Source organism: Salvelinus sp. IW2-2015, linkage group LG7, assembly GCF_002910315.2.
Source record: "Salvelinus sp. IW2-2015 linkage group LG7, ASM291031v2, whole genome shotgun sequence".
NCBI lineage: Eukaryota > Metazoa > Chordata > Actinopteri > Salmoniformes > Salmonidae > Salvelinus > Salvelinus sp. IW2-2015.
Window position 1 is genome coordinate 13,982,167 of NC_036847.1, and position 22,981 is coordinate 14,005,147.

Sequence of the window (22,981 nt, forward strand, 5' to 3'; positions counted from 1 at the left end):
AATGAGGGCATGGCTGTACTGTATGTCATCATGAATACACTCCTGTCAGTCAGTCGATGGAGCAGACAATCTGGAGAATGGATGGCACAAAGGAGACCAACGTGGACCTCAATGCCATATCGCCCACCGTATGTCAAAAAGTACTGTTTCGCTCAGTAATAGGCTTCTTTTCACATATCGAACAAGATAGGATCTTTTCCCATATTCCTCTGACAGCACATTCTGCTCCTCAGAGACTCAGTGAATGGGACCACATGGAGGGATTGCATTTACTAGGCTATATATGTTCTTTTCCACTCCCGGCCGCTTGATGTCATTGGAAATGTAGTGGAGAGGAATATTGCATCCTCCCGTTGGGGAGATGTCAGGGTATGTGGCAGGAGATGCTGCGGTGGGTGAGAGAGAGAGAGGTGCTGTGGGTTATTGAGCGAGGTGATTGGAGTCAGAAGTGGTAGTGTGTGAAAGAGAGAGAGGATTGATTCTGGGCTTTAAATAACACACACGGCTTCTCTACTCCAGCTGGGACACTGTTCTCTGCCTGGCCCACCTGTCAGTCAACACACTGTGTGTGTGTGTTGTGTGTGTGTGTGTGTGTGTGTGTGTGTGTGTGTGTGTGTGTGGTGTGGTGTGTGTGTTGTGTGTGTGTGTGTGGTGGTGGTGTGTGTGTGTGTGTGTGTGTGTGTGTGTGTGTGTTGTATATATATATATAAGGCAACACACACCAGAATCAAAGTCTCAGGGCTTAAGATTGTCAAACCAACAAGGAGCCTGTACTTGATTGAATTAGAACCTCAAACCATCAATGTGTGTCAGTAAGTTTTAAACAGAGACAGAGTCCACTGGCAGATTGTTCCAGTATGTCATTGCTGTAGCTATCATCCTATACATCATAACAGTAGAGGAGCAGTAGAGCTGCAGACAAATCTTCTAAGAGAGCCCTGGGCACAGAAACACTGTGTGGGAGAAGAAATGGCCATTTATCCTCAGAGAGCAGGGGAAGTTGTGCCTGCTTCCTAAACTGCCTCACTTTTTCCCCTCTGGCTATTTTTACATGTTATGTTGCCTCCATTTGCCTGTGCTGAAAAACCAATCTGTTCCAATAAGCTTATCTGTTATTGAGCCGCTGGCCGCTCTGCTTCTCCCCCTCTGGGGCGGAAATTGCTCTGGCCACTCTGTGACTGCCCTCTTCCATTACACTGTACAGCCAGCTTGCCTGCTGTGTGTGTGTGTGTGTGTGTGTCTGTGTGTGTGTGTGGGTGTGCATGTGCGTGCGTGCGTGCGTGCGCACTAGAGACGTGATGGATCCAACCAAGAGAAGGTCAAGGTTGTAGATAGAGGTGTGCACTACCGGTCAAAAGTTTTAGAACACCTGCAAATTCAACGTTTTTTCTTTATTTTTACTATTTTCTACATTGTAAAATAATAGTGAAGACATCAAAACAATGAAATAACACATATGGAATCATGTACTAACCAAAAAAGTGTTAAACACTTCAGATAGCCAACCTTTGCCTTGATGACAGCTTTGCACACTCTTGGCATTCTCTCAACCAGCTTCATGAGGTAGTCACCTGGAATGCATTTCAATTAACAGGTTTGCCTTGTTAATTTGTGGAATTTCTTTCCTTCTCAATAAGTTTGAGCCAATCAGTTGTGTTGTGACAAGGTAGGGGTGGTATACAGAAGATAGCCCTATTTGGTATAAGACCAAGTCCATATTATGGCAAGAACAGCTCAAATAAGCAAAGAGAAACAACAGTCCATCATTACTTTAAGACATGAAGGTCAGTCAATGCGGAAAATGTCAAGAGCTCTGAAAGTTTCTTCAAGTGCAGTCGCAAAAACCATCAAGCGCTATGATGAAACTGGCGCTCATGAGAACCGCTACAGAAATGGAAGACCCAGAGTTGCCTCTGCTGCAGAGGATAAGTTCATTAGAGTTACCAGCCTCAGAAATTGCAGCCCAAATTAAATTCTTCACAGAGTTCAAGTAACAGACACATCTCAACACTGACTGTTCAGAGGAGACTGTGTGAATCAGTCATTCATGGTCGAATTGCTGCAAAGAAACCACTAATAAAAGACACCTATAAGAAGAAGAGACTTACTTGGGCCAAGAAACACGAGCAATGGACATTAGACTGGTGGAAATTTGTCCTTTTGTCTGGAGTACAAATTGGAGATTTTTGGTTCCAACCGCCGTGTCTTTGTGAGACGCGGTGTGGGTGAACAGATCATCTCCACATGTGTATTTCCCACCGTAAAGCATTGAGGAGGTGGTGTTATGGTGTGGGGGTGCTTTGCTGGTGACACTGTCTGTGATTCATTTAGAATTCAAGGCGCACTTAACCAGCATGGTGACCACAGCATTCTGCAGTGATACACCATCCCATCTGGTTTGGGCTTAGTGGGACTATCATTTGTTTTTCAACAGGACGATGACCCAACACCGCCAGGCTGTGTAGGATCTATTTTAGCAAGAAGGAGAGTGATGGAGTGCTGCATCAGATCTCCTGGCCTCCACAATCCCCAGAAGCTCAACCAAATTGAGATGGTTTGGGATGAGTCGGACCGCAGAGTGAAGGAAAAGCAGCCAACAAGTGCTCAGCATATGTGGGAACTCCTTCAAGACTATTGGAAAAGCATTCCAGGTGAAGCTGGTTGAGAGAATGCCAAGAGTGTGCAAAGCTGTCATCAAGGCAAAGGGTGGCTATTTGAAGAATCTCAAATATAAAATATTTTTTTATTTGTTTAACACTTTCTTGGTTACTACATGATTCCATATGTGTTATTTTCAGTTTCATGTCTTCACTACTATTCTACAATGTAGAAAATAGTAAAAAAGAAAGAAAAACCCTTGAATGAGTAGGTGTTCTAAAACTTTTGACCGGTAGTGTATATATACGTGTGTGTGTTCGTGCGTGTGTCTTTCTCTGCATGTGGCAATTTCTCCCTCCCTAAAAAAACACTGAGTGTACATAACATTAGGAACACCTGCTCTTTCCATGACATAGACAGGTGTCCACATACTTTTGGTGATGTATTGTAGACTGTCCAGGTGAAGCTATGATCCCTTATTGATGTCACTTGTTAAATCCACTTCAATCAGTGTAGATGAAGGGGAGGAGACAGGTTAAAGAAGGATTTTAAAGACTTGAGACAATTGAGACATGGATTGTATATGTGTGCCATTCAGAGGGTGAATGGGAAAGACAAAGATTTAAGTGCCTTTGAACAGGGTATGGTAGTAGGTGCCAGGCACACCGGTTTGAGTGTGTCAGGAACTGCAACGCTGCTGGGTTTTTCACGCTCAGCAGTTTCCCGTGTGTATCAAGAATGGTCCACCACATAAAGGACATCCATCCAACTTGACACAACTGTGGGAAGCGTTGGAGTCAACATGGGCCAGCCTCCCGGTGGAATGTTTTCGACACGTTGTAGAGTCCATGCCCCAACGAACTGAGGGTGTTCTGAGGGAAACGGGGTGCAACTCAATATTAGGAAGGTGTTCCTAAAGTTTTGTACACTCAGTGCATATTTCTCCTTCTCCCTTCCTCTCTCATCAACGCAACCCATGCTCTCTCTCTTGTCATCTACCCCCTTATTCCTACCCTCCTCGCTCCCTACGTTAGTATCATCCTTTATTGACCTCCTAGTTGTTTTCTTGCCTACTCCTCCAAGTGCTGAAGGCTCATTAAGAGTGTTCAATTCGTTTTGGAGAACGCAACTTAGCAACAACAGTGTCTGTTCTAAGCTCACAGGGTGTGCTTTGGAGCAATGGCTTTATAGGGAAAGAATCTGAACTGTACATTCTGGGATATAATAAATAATAACATTAGTGACACATTTTCTTTCTGTCCATTATTCCAAATCCAGTGTTTTTGTTTAATTATATCACTTTTTTTAATGACAGTTATGATTGGGCTGCATACACTCTGGTAACAGTCATTTGAGTTGTCTGGACCTTGGAGTGTTCTGGTCTCTCACATACAGAGAGCTTGATTTGTCACATAGAGAGGTGTTGGGTTTTCTCTTTGCCTCCTATTGTGAGCTGCTGAGCTATCAGGGAAAGTTCAGGGGTTGCCTGAGGTCACAGACTTTGCTGCTGTGACTAAACCACTGAAGTAAATGGTGTCTCATCTACCTGAACAGTGCTGTCCTCTCCCGGACTGGACAGACCTGGCACGGAGAGAAGATGGAGCGCTTGAAGTCAGGCTTTTAGCCGTGCAGGAGAGAGGAGAAAAAGGGAGGGTGGAGAGGGAATGAGGGCACGCTGTCCCAAATTTAGAAAATGTAATCTGCTGTGGGGCAGACATGTCGCCAGACGCAGCCAGAGCAGAGTGCACCTGGGATGGCCTCTTTGCGCTGAGTGATTCATGGAGCTCTCCCAGGCTTAGCAAAGGCAGCCTCCCTATCTATAGTATCGTTCGTCTTCATCTACATTATCTACCTGAAAGAGAGGGATAGATCAGAGAGGGGGGAGATAAAATGAGGCAGAGAGTGAGAAATGGAGAGAACGAGGATAGAGAGAGAGGAAAGGAAGAGGGAGAGCTAGACAGGGGCAGAGTGAGGAAAGATTCTGGGGCAAATAGAGAGAGAGGGTATGGCCGTGTCAGGGAATGATGGAAACACTGAGGTGGTGAGTAAGACCCAGGCAGAGTCGAGGGCAAGGAGAGAGGGTTAGAGAGGAGAGAAAGACATACAACAGATACAGATTTAGAGTAGCGGTGCTGTTTTCCCCCTCACTGTAAATAGGTCAACCATCTGTGTTGTATTAGACATTTATGTTGGATACATGTAGTTAATGATGTTTGGAAAGGGATTTTGGAATATTTATGTCAAACAGTGTTTGATGTTACAGTCTCCTCTCTGACCTTTGCCCTCTGACCCCTGTGTGTTGCAGGTATCTGGATCAAACCAACCCGAACCTCCAGGATGAGGGTTAAGAGAGCAGACTTTGTGGCCGGATGTCTCGGTGGAAGGGTCATCGTTGCTGGTGGACTAGGTGAGCACTTTACTGCCCAAATAGATGCTTGGGTTCCAAAATAACCCAGAACCAATAAACTACTTGACCCTGACAAATAACAACACCACTTACAGCACTAACAACAACAACAAGGTCAGGTCCTAACACTAAAACAACCTCAAGGTCTAGTTCATGTGAACAAACAAAACACCTGCGCATTAATCTTAGTAACACAGTGTGACAGTCACACCATGAGAAGTAATCATGTTAATTTAGGCAAATGAAGTTCCCATTGCTTTCTAATTTTCCCCTTGATTGAATTGCATCATAAATATACTGTGAAAAAACAATGAATCATGTTTAGAATAAGTAATCAGAGGGTTAGGGTTTCCTCCACTGCATGATTGTAAGCAGTTTACATTTATAGCCGTGGCTCAGTAGGATATAAAGCAGTGTTTACCTCATAATGAGACATTGTGGGAATGTATTCTATTCTCTGTCTTTGTACACATTCTGTGTAATTTGGTTAATTTATTTGTTCATTTGGGTCTCCATGTCACAGCTTAAGGAGACAATGAAGCGAGCTTAGAATRTGTCATAAGAACTGCTCCCACTGTCTCTGTGCAAGAGATAGGGAAGGAGAGAGGGAGAGAGGGAGGGACATTGAGTTTGAGTGAGAGATGTAGAGAGAGGACAGACACAGGGAAGAGAGGATGCAGAGAGAGAGAATACAGTTTGAYCAAGGGGGGCGGGGCTGGTACAGAGAGACGAGAGGAGAGTACGAATTAGGAAATGTTACACTCAGAAATGTCAACAGAGTCTGGGCATGATCATTTTAATCCAAGAAGGATATTTTTGGATTCTGATTCACGTATGTTATATGGCATATTTCCCTTCCTCTGACTTTTGTCAAAAGCTGGTAAATGAGGGATCTGCTCTTAGTTTAACAGCCAGCTGGGAGAATTGTCTCTGTCTTTTGAGGCTGAATGAAGCACCTATTTATTATTCATAGTGTTGGATGTGTGGAAGCCAAAGGGCTGCTTTTCAGGGTGACATCAGATTGCCATTGAAAAGCTGGAGCCTCCTCCTCAAACTCACTCTATCTCTGTATTCTCTCTTCGTCTGTCTCCCAAACATTTCTGAGTATCTTCACTTTTTCTCTCCCACTGTCTTTTTTCTCTCAAATATTTTAATTTCTCTCTCGACCTCCCCTCTCTCGACCTCCCCTCACTTATCACATATAGAAGACACATTGATATATGTATGAATATTATGATTCGAGAATATTTGAATTAACTTTGAAGAGATGGCTGTGTGAAGGTGGATGATATTCAATTATGTGCACAGCCCAATAGAATGTCACTCATGTATACACACACACACACACACACACACACACACACATCCTAACAAATCCTAAGAGGTCTAATGATTTAAATGTCTTTTGGTCATTTCAGGGATTGGCTTATTTCAGGTGTGATATTTAGTCACCGAAGCTTAACCCTCTTTAGCTGCTTTTAGGTCGGTGACTTCACATTTCTTTGTGCCGTTGTCCAGTTCTGTCCTAAAATCTATTGCAGGCAAGTGGTCAGCAGTAGCTGTGGTGTGCCTAATCCACTTCTGCTAGAACCCCCATTATGACACTAACCTACACTGRTGAGGCCAATCCAATTAGGGTGGTAGGTAGCCTAGCGATTATGAGTGTTGGGCCAGCAACTGAAAGGTTGCTGGTTTGAATCCCCGAACCGACTAGGTGAAAAATATGTCGAWATGCCCTTGAGCAAGGCACTTAACCCTAATTGCTCCTGTAAGTCACTGGATAAGAGCYTCTGCTAGAAGACTTAAATGAAAACTTTTTTCAAAATGATCTTGGTCCATTTGACACAGAACATGTGGTCAAATCCAATTTAGTAAAAACATCCCCCTCGGGAAGACAAACTTCTAGTAGCAGAGAGGGGGAGATATAGGTTAGATGTTAGAGAGGGAGCTGGGTTGTGGGTTGATAAGAAGCGTTGGGAAGCTGGGCTGGAAATCAAAAGCGTGACAGGAAGCTTTGAGCGCCGAGAAGAGCGGAGTGGAGGAGCGGTTCTTCCTGCACAGCGCTATGGCGGAGTGTGTTCCTGTGAAGATAAAAAAGGAGCAGGTCTGAGCAGTACTCTGATTACCATGAAAAGACGATTCAGCTCGGCACTTTGTTCTCCCCAGAAATTATGATAACAACAGTAGCCTAACCCCCACTGACCAGTCCATATCATCTGCAGCTCATTGAGTGTCTCCATGGAAACCAGAAAAACTTAGCAGCAGCTGGTGGCGTGTAATGACACGGATAGGAGCACAAATCCTGAGGCTTTGACCGACCCTCCTAAAGATATGAGATATTGCTTTGTGTGTGGTGGAGGGAGAATAAGATGTGTGATTGTGGAGGATATACAGTAAGTATAACAAACATTGAGAACAACTGCTTTTTCCATGACATAGACTGACCAGGTGAAAGCTATGATCCCTTATTAATGTCACTAGTTGAAAAAGTAGGTAGATGAAAATATTAATTGATTGGTTGGCTGATAGGATAAGATACACTGAACATGTGAAAGTTGTGAACGGTTCAAGAATTACAATTATTGTTGGTTGGTATTATATGCAAATMTATGCACATTTAAGTAGCTACAGTGGCAAGAAAAAGTATGTGAACCCTTTGTAAATACCTGGATTTCTGCATAAATTGGTCATCATTTTTCTTCATCTAGGCCACAACAATAGACAAACACAGTCTGCTTAAACTAATAACACACAAACAATTATACGTTTCATGATTTTATTGAACACACCATGTAAACGTTCACAGCGCAGGGTGGATAAAGTATGCGAACCCTTGGATGTAATAACTGGTTGACCCTCCTTTGGCAGCAATAACCTCAACCAAACACTTTCTGTAGTTGCAGATCAGACCTGCACAACGGTCAGGAGGAATTTTGGACCATTCCTCTTTATAAAACTGTTTCAGTTCAGCAATATTCTTGGGGTCTCTGGTGTGAACTGCACTGTTGAGGTCATGCCACAYCATCTCAATCGGGTTGAGGTCAGYACTCTGACTGGGCCACTCCAGAAGGCATATTTTCTTCTGTTGAAGCCAATCTATTGTTGATTTACTTCTGTGTTTTGGCTCGTTGTCCTGTTGCATCACCCAACTTCTGTTGAGCTTCAATTGGCGGACAGATAGCCTGACATTCTCCTGAAAAATGTCTTGATAAACTTGMGAATTCATTTTTTTGTCGATGATAGAGAGCTGTCCAGGCCCTGAGGCATCAAAGCAGCCCCAAACCATGATACTCTCTCCACCATACTTTGCAGTTGGGTTGAGGTTTTGATGTTGGTGTGCTGTGTGCTGTGTGCTGTGTACATCTTCAAACTAAGGGCAACCATGGCATCCGATAGGAGATGCATCCATCCATGATGTATATGGGTAAGATAGTCTAGCAAGCTACATTTTCAGATATTACACGTTTCTAATTTTGACATGAAGTCTTTTCCTTTCAAGTTAAAGTGTACTGTTAGCTAGCTAGCTAATGTTAACTGGCTGGCTCGCTAGCTAACGTTACATGTTTAATCTTATTCGTATCTCAGAACCATTTTCTTGGCTAGCTATAGCCTAATGTTAGCTAGCTAACATTGAACCTGGTTGGATAGCTGGTTGGATAGCAGATTCATGCAGGGTAGTAACGTCATGAGTAGGGATTATGGTTTATTGTGTACCTAGCTAGCGTTGTGAGGTCAGAACGTTCGGATCAACCCTACTCATTGGCCAGTGTGCGCTCTGTGAGCGAAACGCTCTGAATTTACAAACGGACAATCTGACAGCACAGTTGCAGAAACCAACGCTCTGGAAAAGAAAACAGCCTAACCAGCTTTGCTAGGGCGAGTAATGTTCAGTGAGATGTTCTCTCATTTGTGTTTGGAAGTAGCTAGCAAGTTAACTTGGGTGCTTGATTGCTGTTAGTACAGAACGCCCGGATGGTTCTCCTCACAGTATTCCCATTTGCATTGGTAGCATGTTGCACCTTGCCATTTTCTACATTCTCCTCAGGTTGGTCCTTCTTAGCCTCCTCAGGTAGCTTGTCTCCTTGTCTACTGCCAAAGTTACACAGAAGCGGCACTGCGATAATGATTGTCAGTGTAGTGTCCATCTTCGTGCAGAGCCCCTCCTTTTGGTAGGGGAATCATTTTTTTCACACTCCAAAAACTCTCTCTATTAGACCTCTTGCCAGGATATGAGAGGTGTTGTATGCTCTCTCTTCTGTGTCTGCGGGTTTAAAAGGGGAGTCATAAGGTACCCACGACAGGCATATCCAGGCATATATTTGTCACCTACTAGACCTCCCTTTGTAGCATTGCACACAGACGACTATTGTCAAAGATTCTGCTGTCATGGGTGGATCCTGGCCATCTAGCTACGATGTTGGTGAGCTGACCTTTGTCATAACAGACAGCCTGCACGTTGAWGGAGCAGTAACCTTTCCGATTACGGAATAGTTCTCCATTCCAGGGTTGGGATTAGGAATGTGTGCATAGTCTATTGCCCCTAGTACACCTGGGAATCTAGCTCTCCTGTAAAATCCAGTTGCTGTTTCCTCTGTAGGCTTGAACCTTATGTACTGATTCTTCAGACTGGCAATAGCACTGGACAATAGCACTGGACACTCTGACTACAATCCTGCAGACGGTTGACTTGTGGAGTCCAAAAAGGTCCCCATCCACCATCTGGAAACATCCAGTTGCGTAGAACCATTGAGCAATAGGCTTAAAATMAATCTAGGTTTAAAGTGAAAACTAATTTTAGATGAGAGGAAGGATTTAATTTAACTAGGATTAATTTWAAACTAGGTTTAAAATTGGGTCCAACAAGATTAATAGATAAACCTTGATTTAGCCCAGTTTAAGAGTTAATTCATCTTGGTGCAACCCACCCTTAGAGTTTAATTCGGGAGATGGTAACTCTTTAAAGAACCGCTCTCGTGGTGCCCCAGATCCTAATTAGTTAATTGTTACATTATTAATATAATTGGGTGACAATTAAACAGTCTATTAGATAAATAACAGTCTTCAGATGAATGTTAAAGTCAAGTCACGACAGTGTTGTTAAACAAAGCAAGGAAAGTGAACTTCAAAACATGATGTAGTTTTATTGGAATTTGCTGTTGTTGGAAAGTAATGAATCTGCTAGCTTCTGACAAGACTTACTGCATCTTTAACCCTTTGACATATACCAACAAACGGGTGTGATTATTCTACAGTGGCCCCTGCAGCGCACGCTCAAACCGGTGTGATTAGAACACTTATTTAGAATGTCCAGTTTCAATTGACGCAACTGTCAGCGTTTGAGCTGGCCACTGTTATTTTCACAGAAACATTTTGCACAAACACAGTCCTTACAAAGTTATGTCCTGAATGTGACCAGTGTATTTTGGGATGCAGTGTTCAGACATTCATAGAAGTAGAGACAACATAACACAATCATCCAAACCGGAAAATGTAGGCTACATTTGTCCTAGCGCTAACTGAGGAAAGACTGACGTAACACAAGCAGTCATATTTAGCTAACTCTTGGCTGACAGAAACCACAATATGAATTAGCTAATAGAAATTACTATTTACAATTCATCACATCACCGGTGAGCTCACCATTTATCAAAATAATTGAGTTAATCAGACAATGGGTAATTTGTGCACGTTTGGTCTGTTTGTGGTATGCATGTTGAAAGGGGTGTGTCGTCTACGATCATTCACTTCATTCACTTTCGGAAGTTTACTCGAAAGATGAGTGAAACGTCATTCACTTAATTAAGTTATAACATCTTTGGTCTGACAGTTGACAGTTGTTTACATGACACCCATAATGCATTGTATAATGTCAGCAACATGGTGCCACACATAGCTAGCACATGACTGAGCATTAGCTCATCATAATCAGTACAACCTTAAAAAAAAATATTTTACACACATCATACACATCATTACAATCTTTGCAAGAATTAGAATGCATGATTTGTCACCAGAACTTGAAAACGTGAATAAAACAGTGAATACACAATGCTCCATAAATACATACGATATGCTACAGTAGAAACAACCACACGGTTTACAGAAAATAAGGGACTGATTGGAACGCACACATGTCCAAAGTTATTGTTTGTAAGGAAAACAACAATGAAGGCAATGCGAGCGCCAGCCAGAAAATGTGCCGGAGTTCGTGCTAGACTGCGCAAATGTCTGCATACTTGATCTGGGGAAACACTGGAGAGGTGCTTGTCTGGTTCAATCAAGCCTCAAGTTGTCCTCAACAGTGAAATGGTCTACTTCTATGTGAATTAATGAGGAGGCGGAACACACATGGTGAAAAGGTTAATGAAAGCAGTTGATGGGTTACTAAAACAGCTCTACCTCTTGATTGGTAGAAGCTATTCCTGTTCTGTTTTCAGATTTGAAAATTAGAGGAGGATTTCATATGCTCTAAGTTTTTGTCTGACTTGTTGGGGGTAGTGGTCAAAATGGCAGTTGTTTTTAAAAAGTTACAGAAAATTTTGTTGATGCGGTTACTAAACCAGCTGTAACGTTGGATCAGTAACAGATCATTCTGAGGTCCTGAGGCCCATTGTTGTGTTGAATAGAACATGAAGTAATTAAGCATACTATCTATATAGAGGGTCAGTTCCAGTACCATATTTACCATGTGCAGGGATACTGGAGTGATAGAGGTAGATATGTATAGGGGTAAGGTGACTAGGCATCAGGATATATGATAAACGGAGTAGCAGCAGCGTATATGATGATTGTATGTGAGTGGGTGTGTGTGTTTAGTCAGTATAAATGTATGTGCATATTACTGCATGTGTGTGAGAGCAAATGATGGACTGAGTGTTTGTATGTGTTGGAGTATCAGTGTGCGTAGTGTGTAGGGCCTTGTGAGTGTGCGTAGAGACATTGCAAAAATAAGAATAAATACAAAAGAGCAACTCCCACCTAATGAAGCCTTAATACTTGGTAGAAGCACCTTTGGCAGCATTTATAGCTGTAAATCCTTATAAATAAGGACAACATCCATTAATTCACCAGTTTATTAGGTACAGGCATCTACTACTGGGTCGGACCCCCCTTTGTCTCCAGAACAGCCTGAATTCTCCGGGGCATGGAAACATTACTCAATTGGTATCAAGGGATCTAATGTGTGCCAGAAAAACATTGACACCAGACAGGATGGGGCCAAATCCTGACTCTGCCATCAGCATGACGCAATAGGAATCGGGATTCGTCTGATCAGGCAATGTTTTTCCACTCTTCAATCATCAAGTGTTTGTGCTCACGTGCCCACGCCCACTGGATGGCTTTTTCTTGTTTTTAGCTGTTTTTAGTAGTGATCGTCTGCTCCAATAGCCCATCCGTGACAAGGACCGATGAGTTGTGCATTCTGGGATGCCGTTCTGCACACCACTGTTGTACTGCACACAACTGTTGTACTGCACCGTTATTTGCCTGTTTGTGGCCTGCCTGATAGCTTGCACGATTCTTGCCATTCTCCTTAGACTTCTCATCAACAAGCAGTTTTTGTCCACAGGAGTGCATGTCGCACCATTCTCTGTAAACCCTAGACACTGTAATGCGTGAAAATCCCAGGAAAGAGGTCGGCCGTTTCTGAGATACTGGAATCGGCACGCCTGGCACGGTCATACGCATCTCAAAGTCACTTAGATCACTTGTTTTGCCCATTCTAACGTACAATCGAACAGTAACTGAATGCCTCGATTCCTGTCTGCTTGCTTTATATAGCAAGCCACGGCCACGTGACTCACTGTCTGTAGGAGCGAACCATTTTCCTGAACAGGGTAAATAAACTGGCCATTGATTTTGTCAAAATTGCTCAAGCTAAGTAAATTCAAATCAAACTATTTGTCACATGCGCCGAATACAACAGGTGTAGACATTACCGTAAAATGATTACTTACAAGCCCTTAACAAACAATGCAGTTCAAGAAAGAGTAAAGAAATTATTAACCAAATAAACTCAAGTAAAAAAAAAATATATATATATATATATATATATACATGGGGTACCGGTGCCAAGTCAATGTGCGGAGGTACAGATTAGTCGAGGTAATTTGTACATGTAGGTAGGGGTAAAGTGACTATGCATAGATAATTTTGGTTAGGAATCATTCATGGACAGCAATGTTTAAACCGTGTCCCTGATATTCAGGCAGATTTAAATTAAGGACTGAGATTGGACTTCTCAGGAACACTCACCTCTTGGAAAGACATTCTGGTGTGTCTTTGGCATTAACATGTATGTAATTGTCCCGCTGAAAAATAAAACTCTATCCCAGGGTTAAGTATTTAGAAGACTGATATTTTCCTCTAACTTTTAAGCTGGGCTTTTCTCTTTTCGTATTTATTTTGACCCTGACAAACTCCCTGTCCATTTCAGTGACAAGCATACCCATAACATGATGCTGCCACCACAATACTTGAAAATACAGAGTTTCACAACATTGCATTCACTCCACATTACTGGCCTGTAGGAAAAAGTGAAAAGAAGAAAGCCTGCATTAAATCTATTTAAAATTGTCCATTATGTTTACAACATGGCCCATGCAAAATATTGCAAGACAATATAGCAAATAAATGCACTTTTTGGCTTAAAATAAAAACTTTAGATTTTGGTCAAATCAAATACAATACATCACATAGTGAAATGCTCTGTATTTCCAAGTAATGTGGTGGCAGTGACTGGGGATATGAAAGGAGCCAAGCCCAGGAAAACCTGCCTGGGTTTTCTGAATACCTAACCCGGTGTAGAGGTTTATTTTCAGTGGGACAATTACACAACTGTTCATGTCAAAGACACACCAGAATGGAGTGGTCCTGAGGGGTCCAGTGTCAGTCCTGACAAAAATCTGCTTGAAAAATAACAGACAATGTTTGAATATTGATGTCCATCAATACTTCCCAACCAAATTTACTGAGCGTGAGCAATTTTGACAAAAACAATGGAGATATGTTGCCCTAAGAGTCAAAAGTATTTACAGCTGTAATTGCTGCCAAAGGTGCTTCCACCAAATATTAACTCTGGGGTGTGAAGACATATGCAATCAAGACATCTTTGTTTTTAATTCTTTATTCATTTAGAAAATGTTATGTACTTTTTCTTTCACTGATAGTGGAGAAGGCTGTATAGATCTGTAGGGGGAAATTCTAATGTAATCCCATTTTAGATTACATTTTAAGGCATTGAAATGTGACAACTGTTCAAGGGGTGTGTAGATTTTCACTAGGCACTGTATATGTGCTTTGTTTTTGAGTTAATTTCAAGTTTTAATTTGCTTCTTACAATCTCCCCTAGTGCATTTAAATGTTTTTTACAGACTACAGTATACTCTCCCAGCCATCTGGATGGATGCAACATGCTGCATAATTCCACCTGTGGCTCAGAGACTGAGAGGCAGATCCCATTGATAAACTAGACAGACAGACCCCCCAGTTCAAGACGACAACACAGCTATCCCCCGGGGCCCTAGTCTTAGACACGTTTGTCTTATCATCAATTTCTGTCTTATCATTGAGTATATAACCTTACTGGAGGGTTATATAGAATAGCACTTACATGCCTATTGCTATATTTTTTAGTTTTTGTGTGTAATTTCAGGAAGTGTGTTTGTGTGTGTGCTCATGTGTGACAGAGTGAAATAGGTTGAGTGTGTTTCACATTGTTCAATAGTAGGTAGTATAGTTGTGTTAGTTTGATCATGTGTGTATGTCAGAGGACCCGGCTCCACATGTTTGACTTCCTTCCATGTATCCCATTCCAACCATTACAATGAAACAGTTCTCCTATAGCTCCTCCTCTGGTGTAAAGTGCATGCTCACGTGTGTGTGTGTGTGTGTGTGTGTGTGTGTGTGTGTGTGTGTGTGGTTGTGTTTTGTTGTGTTGTGTGTTGTGTGTGTGGAGAGAGAGAGAGATGAACAGGTCTGCCTGTCTCCTGTGGTGTGTGTGCGTCAATGTGACATTTGGGGGGGGTGCAGCAGTCCCGGCCCCAGACAGGTCAGAGTGATGGAGTAGCTTGGAGGCGAGCCACACTAATGATGTGGCTGTGAGGGGGATACACACCGGACATGCCTTTGTGCTCCTCTATTACGCCAGGCACTGACTAACACAGAGCTATTTGTGAAGCTTCAATCCTGTGTTCTACTGCTCTCTATATAATGTTAGCTCAACTGTAAAATATTGACGGTCACATTTTCATGTTAAGAAGGGAATAGCTGTTCTTTTTCAGGGAAGATCCATCTGTGTCCTAATTTTAGGGGGCAAACTATTTGTAAATTGGTGTTCATGATCTCATCGGTGTGTGTGTATCCAGGTAACCAGCCGTCGCCCTTGTCGTCGGTGGAGAGCTACAATCCTGTGAAGCGGAGTTGGGAGTACGCTGCCCCCATGCCCAGTCCCCGCTGCTCCTGTTCACCCCTGCAGACACCCAACATGCTGTTTCTCATTGGGGGCGTGGCCCAGGGACCCAGCAACGCCGTGGAGGCTCTCTGTCTCAGAGAGACTGTGTGACACACACACACGTACACAGAGACAGACGAAGGACTCAATGCAAGCAAATTCAATGTGTGCAGGTGATAGACACTCATACAGATTTTTTTTTTGCCTTTGGACCTTGCAGTTGATGGGCAGGATCAAGGACAGTGACCCTGACACCTGTTTCTTTCAATGGAGAAACAAATACTTTTCTACATTTTAGAGACATAAGAGGAGTCAAATAAATAAGCAAAAAACAACACCACAGAAACACATACACACACTACACAAAAGACGCCTTTGAACAGTACAGCATTTTTCTGGAAAAAACAGGGTACTTTTCTGGAAACTAAAGGAACTTCGGGCCATATCTGTTTCACTACAATAGTCAGGCTGCAGTGGCTTGTTTAGACACTTTTCTATCACCTTAAAAAAGTAGAGAGTTTAGGATATAACATTGGGGTATTTGTCTGTGTTTTGGTACATTCCCAGCCAGGCGTGTGTGAATATAGCACTGCTATACACGTGGAGTTAAAATCCCACACACCATGAATACCACCTCTAGAATGGCCAGGCCCATCCCTGCACTGTAGCATCCAGAGACAAGAGTGCTTTGGCACAAAGCAACATTTCCCTTTTTTAGAGAAAAATATATATATTTTACCTCAAGAGCTTTGCAATGAACAACATATGAAAGGCAAAGGAACTGAAGGCAGGACAAAGTGCATGCTCAGAAAGTGTATTTATTTCAGATAATCCTTAGGTGGCGGCTTAAAAAAAGAGAGAGCGAAAGAGAGGGAAATTGGAAGTGTGTTTGTAAATGGAAACGTCACCGCTAAACAATATTTGGGGAGTTTTTCCAGTCTCCCTACATAATTATGAGTGATGAGAGGTGTTTCAGACATAATTATGAGTGATGAGAGGTGTTTCAGACATAATTATGAGTGATGAGAGGTGTTTTCACGACATAGTTAATGAGTGATGAGCAGTTGTTTCAGACATAATTAATGAGTGAGATGAGAGGTGTTTCAAGACATAAGTTTATGAGTGAGAGAGGTGTTTCAGACATAATTATGAAGTGATGAGAGGGTGTTTCAGACCCATAATTAATGAGTGATGAGAGGTGTTTCAGACATAATTATGAGTGATGAGAGGTGTTTCAGACATAATTATGAGTGATGAGAGGTGTTCCAGACATAATTATGAGTGATGCGAGGTGTTTCAGACATAATTATGCACCATAGCAGTATTTTTTTATTTTCACCCCGGGAGAGTTCAACCAATGACATAATTGTTTGATTGAGCCTGCTGTCTGATCTAAAAATGAATGGAGTCATGTTTTGTAGCAATTATTGTGGCCTTTGTGTTTTGCCAATTACACATACATGCTAGCAGAGAGTAGATATGGTTGGCCTTGTTCAATAGAGCCATTGGACTTGTCTCAACGATGTTCCTATCTGCCACGACATCGCAGGATACCTAGGTTGACAAATTTTCCCTGGCTTTGTAAAGACTACAGCCTGACAGGAGCCCTACTTTGCTTTTCAAAATGGCGTCGGTACTAGTATCTACACGTTAATGGGAGCTATGTTACCGTGCACTGTCTATCCAAGATGGCAAAATAATTACAATGGCTGCTTCTGATAATTCCTCTTTCCAAGAAGAGCTTGACGACGAAACAGTTTTTTGATGTTCTTTTACATACTAACATAGGGATATACTGCCCTATTCATTTGAGCCGGAATACACTGAAGCCGAGTTGAGACAGCGAGAACAAGAATTGCGAGACCAGCAAACAACGATGGGGAGCCACGGTCAGACTCCGACTGGTGGTACCTATGCGGGTGCTGTCTAGCCATGCCAACAAAAGAGGAACGTCAGTGCTCAACAAATTCTCTTGCTGGAGGAGGTCACTGCAGACCCCATGGATCATGTGTATGTGACAGACCATTGAAGTTGACTCACATATGGATTTTGGTGTGCGCGAGACGTTCTTCAGAACCTTCAAGATCAACTGGCGGAGGCAGCCTAGACCAGCTGGACCAGTAGGGCAAATGACAAACAAGTAAGTTATTTTGCTGTCGGTAGCTAGCTAAGTTCTCTTTTCACATGAGACAGTATTTTTCACTACAGTATAATTTTGTGATCGATTCGGCCATAGCAGGGCTTGCTAATACCACAAGCCAAYTTAAGCTAACTAGCTCTGTTTGCTATACCCAAAATGTACTGTAGCCTAATGTAGCTTGCTAGATAGCTAACGTTCGCTAGCTAGCCTAGCTAGCCTCAGTAGCTAACTAGCTAATGTGCGCCTGTGAGATGTGAAATATTCTGCATCGTGCTGCTACAGTAGGAATACAGACAGTACACAACAATTGCCCATGAAAGTCTAATAGTGTTTTTGTCATTCTCTTACAGYCAATACTTCTTGGTGGCCTACAGATTATTTTGGGAGTTTGTTCTACATGGGAGAAGCTAGGCACTGAATCCCCTTGTCTGCATATGTTGTTGGAGCCATATTAGCAATGTATCCCTCACACAGTGGACAGTATGTTAGATACAAATAAGTTGATGACTCAAGCGGAGAGTGTGTAAGGTCCATAACAACAATCTCCCCTTGTATCAAAGTGACTCTGAACACCTCACTGCACCRCCCAAACAGGCCATATGCAATATTCACATTGTAGAACTGTAGTATTTATTATAGGTGTTAGTAGTATATTTTTCTTCTACTGTTGTATAAATGTCATACAGTACATTGCCATAACTGTTCCTGCATACTGCTGTGTAAACTCACCTTGGTCTCCAGAGCAAATAAACTATGTCTGGAATAGAAGCCATGTCTACTTATTTGCCACATTGACAGACTATTCTATTATTTTATTAAAACATGTTTAATTCTAAAGAAATTAAAGTTGAAATGATGCAGCAACTCCCTGCATCATTTGTTTTAGTAGTAAGATTGTAGCTAGTTACTTCCAAATACATTTAATGAATATCACAATGAATTGATCCAGAAGTCAACACTTTATTGGTTTCTGATGCAGCTGGAATCATTTAGTCACTTGTCAGTACTCATGGAAAAAAAGATTATATAAAACATTTGATCAAACTCCATTATATACATAAACTCAGCAAAAAAAGAAACGTCCCTTTTTCAGGACCCTGTCTTTCAAAGATAATTCGTTAAAATCAGAATAACTTCACAGATCTTCATTGTAAAGGGTTTAAACACTGTTTCCCATGCTTGTTCAATGAAGCATAAACAATTAATGAACATGCACCTGTGGAACGGTCGATAAMACACTAACAGCTTACAGACGGTAGGCAATTAAGGTCACAGTTATGAACACTAAAGAGGCCTTTCTACWGACTCTGAAAAACACCAAAAGAATGATGCCCAGGGTCCCTGCTCATCTGTGTGAACGTGCCTTAGGCATYCTGCAAGGAGGCATGAAGACTGCAGATGTGGCCGGGGCAATAAATTGCAATGTCCGTACTGTGAGGCGCCTAAGACAGCGCTACAGGGAGACAGGACAGACAGCTGATCATCCTCGCAGTGGCAGACCACGTGTAACAACACCTGCACAGGATCGGTACATCTGAACATCACAACTACGGGACAGGTACAGGATGGCGGCAGGTAGCCTAGTGGTTAGAGTGTTGGGCCAGTAACCGAAAGGTTGCTAGATCGAATCCCCGAGCTGACAAGGTAAAWATCTGTTGTTCTGCCCCTGAACAAGGCAGTTAACCCACTGTTCCTAGGCCTTCATTGTAAATAAGAATTTGTTCTTAACTGACTTGCCTAGTTAAAGGTTAAATAAKAAAATGGCAACAACAACTGCCCAAGTTATGGCAGGAACGCACAATCCCTCCATCAGTGCTCAGACTGTCCGCAATTGGCTAAGAGAGGCTGGATTGAAGCCCGTTGTAAGGCAGGGCACAAACCCAGACAGGACTGGCAAAAAGTGCTCTTCACTGACGAGTCGCGGTTTTGTCTCACCAGGGATGATGGTCGAATGTGCGTTTATCGTCGAAGGAATGAGCGTTACACCCGAGCTTGTACTCTGGAGCGGGATCGATTTGGAGGTAGAGGATCCGTCATGGTCTGGGGCGGTGTGTCACAGCATCATTGGACTGAGCTTGTTGTCATTGCAGGCAATCTCAACGCTGTGCGTTACAGGGAAGACATCCTCCTCCCTCATGTGGTACCCTTCCTGCAGGCTCATCCTGACATGACCCTCCAGTATGACAATGCCACCAGCCATACTGCWCATTCTGTGCATGATGTCCTGCAAGACAGGAATGTCAGTGTTCTACCATGGCCAGCGAAGAGCCCGGATCTCAATCCCATTGAGCACGTCTGGGACCTGTTGGATCGGAGGTGAGGGCTAGGGCCATTCCCCTCAGAAATGTCCGGTAACTTGCAGGTGCCTTGGTGGAAGAGTGGGGTAACATCACACAGCAAGAACTGGCAAATCTGGTGCAGTCCATGAGGAGGAGATGCACTGCAGTACTTATTGCACCAGATACTGACTGTTACTTTTGATTTTGACCCCCTTTGTTCAGGGACACATTATTCCTTTTCTGTTAGTCACATGTCTGTGGAACTTGTTCAGTTTATGTCTCAGTTGTTGAATCTTGTCATGTTCATACACATATTTACACATGTTAAGTTGCTGAAAATAAACGCAGTTGTTAGTGAGAGGACGTTTCTTTTTTTGCTGAGTTTATCTACTGAGCTAGCAATAGCTATACCACAATGCAGTTGTGAGCATACTAGGCATTCTATATTATACTACAACGTCACTCTAATTGAATATGGATGTTGTGTTGGTTGAATATTCCAGGCAGGGTCCTGAATGTTCTTAATCTGGTAAACCTTGTCTTGTGTTGGGCAATGGCAGCTGGTCTGGCAGAACTTCATGAGCTCTTGCCAGACCTGTGCAGTCTTTTCCTCTTCCGAGTCAGATGAAGTTGAGCTTAAGCATGTTCACGGCTGAAAGCTCTCATCCAATGGGTGTACAGGATCTGTACTACTAAAGCTGGTGTCAAGATCATCAGCAGCAGGATGAGTCTTTAGAACACACACTAGTCAGTGATTAGCCAACATTTTACTACTTTGTCCCCATCAATACACACTCGAACAAGTATGTCAATAGATAATGCATACTAACTGTCACACACAATACACACCCCCAACAGACACCAGTCAGTCACCCACACCATCCCCTCCTTACTAATAACTCYTGTTTTTCTCCAATTTAGACTTCAGGTTTTGCATAAACAATCAACTAAGTCTCCATAATACAGAGAAAAGTTGTAGCCTACTTCTAAACAAACCAACTATGACAACTAGACACAGACCATGTTAATCCCAAGCTCCAGTTGTTTTTTTTGCTCATGGAGTCATGGAAGGAAAAGGTGATTTACACTAGTACCTGGTGCTGAGCTTGATGTTGATGCCGCTGCATATGTTGAACGGGAACACAAAGGCTAGTCATGTTAGCCTCTGTGGTAGTTAGCTTGCTAATGTAACCTAACGTTAGCTTGCAAAGTTACAAATCACATCGCCATATAACGTAAACTCACCCCATTCCGTACAAATGTGCGCAACCGCAACATTCATACGAGGCTACAAAGAAAACTAATGGGACTGTAGCGACTGTGTTGACTTCAAAATCGGGGGTGTGAACTAGGTTTCTATTCAAGCGTTGATCGACATGGTAATGGCTCTATAGTATTGGAGAAAAGTTGAAAAAACGGACCCTCCGTTACATCGTGACGTGTCATGTCGTAACGTACAGCACGCATAAAGCAACTATTTCTGCCTTACAATCTCTCTCCACCAGGTGTAGCGATTCTCTCATCGTTTAAAAACAAGAAATGGAGAGTGACGGGGGTAAGGGGGGGATGCCTAGTCATTTTTTGCATCATCATTGCATGCGATCATCATTCTCAAAGCCGCTGTTTACTTCTAAGATCACTTTAGCACCGCCCTAAAAACCCAATTCAAATTCGACACAACCCTTCAAATAGGTATGTAATGACACATTATATAAACTCTTTATAGTATTTTATTTACATTTTTAGAGGCGATAAGGTGATAAGTTGGACAGATCGAGTGAAAAAAAGCAATTTTCCACACAACATCTCTCCTTCTCACTATCACTCATTAGTTTCGCTTCCCCACCCGCCATTTTTAAAAAGACCTGAAGGGGCTCATTGCCTGCTTCAATTATGCAGAAACGGGCAGCTTTTATGTCATGTAATTGATTCTGTTGGAAAGGGGAGAAATTGTGCTTTACAATGGTATTGACATTACAGTTGATCTGGAAGTATTACGTTTTTGGGGCGCTAAAATAAGGGCAATTGTACGGACCAAGGCGATGTACGAGTTTACGTGAGTTTACGTTACGTAGCAGCTGGCTAATTACATTGATTTGCTTTGTGATATCTAGCCAGCATATTATGAAAACTAGCTAGAATTTGGTTTAGATAAACAAATGTAGTTCGCTAGCTAGTTAGCTAGCTACTMTAGATAAGTTAGCTATGTTACCTCTGCTTGACTTCTTTAGTAAGGTAACCAATGAAATGTTACCCCATCATCCTGTTCTTGCTTGTAGTTTGCACATCCAGGTACTGAGCACCACACCATGACAGAACTTTACAGTTGTTGTCGACACGAAAATAAAAATAAATAGTTATTCTCAAGCTGATGTTCTATGACRGAGTGGCTTGTCCAGTGAGTAACATTAGCTACCTGCTGACACCCATTCTCAACTGGATCCACCTCGACAGGGGTGGTAGTACGTTCTGATATGAATTCGCTATGAATTCTGGATATTGTGGTTTGCTTACAACCAGGAAATGTAGATGGCCTGTTTCTTCCGGTGAGATGCAGAAACACTCGCTTTTGCATGTAGTGAGGAAGTAAACATTTTTTATGACACATTAACATATACATTTTATTTGATTTATTTAACCTTTATTTAACTAGGCAAGTCAGTTAAGAACAAATTCTTATTTACAATGACGGCCTACCCCAGCCAAACCCGGACGGCGCTGGGCTAATTGTGCGCCGCCCTACGGGACTCCCAATGGACATATACAGTGAAAGAGCAGTGATAAAATGTCCCTTTAATAGAAAGACCGTGCTGCATTTTCCTGAGCCCTCCTGTAAAAATACCTTCCTTGTTCAGCCTTGCCTTCTCAAGGACCAGATAAGAAATAGAGAGAGCAGGAGTGGTTTTAGAGCTAGTATTAGAGGACAGAGGGTGGAGTTCACATTTGCTTGTCCTAWAAATATATTTTTAGTATGTATTTTATTGATACGAGTTTTTTCCTTTCCTTGGCCACCTATGTACAACCCCACATTTTCTGGATCATGAGTTTTTACTTTATTTAGGATGTCGTCCTAACCTAAGCTGGCCCAACTGTCTCCTACACCT

At 42.4% G+C, this 22,981-nt stretch overlaps 1 protein-coding gene and 1 long non-coding RNA gene across 2 annotated transcripts in view; both read left to right on the forward strand.

Moving 5' to 3' along the window:
- Positions 1–16,487, forward strand: part of klhdc8b (kelch domain containing 8B) — a 108,596-nt gene extending 92,109 nt beyond the window's left edge. Inside the window, exons 4-5 of the mRNA XM_023991065.3 lie at positions 4,904–5,005; positions 15,373–16,487. Of these exons, the coding sequence (XP_023846833.1) occupies positions 4,904–5,005; positions 15,373–15,569 (299 nt within the window). The 3' untranslated portion in view covers positions 15,570–16,487. The remainder of the gene's footprint in view (positions 1–4,903; positions 5,006–15,372) is intronic.
- A 97-nt stretch (positions 16,488–16,584) lies between these two features.
- On the forward strand, positions 16,585–18,366 carry LOC111966078 (uncharacterized). The gene is made up of 3 exons (XR_002877613.2): positions 16,585–16,611; positions 16,648–17,598; positions 17,949–18,366. It is a non-coding gene; the product is annotated as an uncharacterized lncRNA (long non-coding RNA).
- The last annotated feature ends 4,615 nt before the right edge of the window (positions 18,367–22,981 follow it).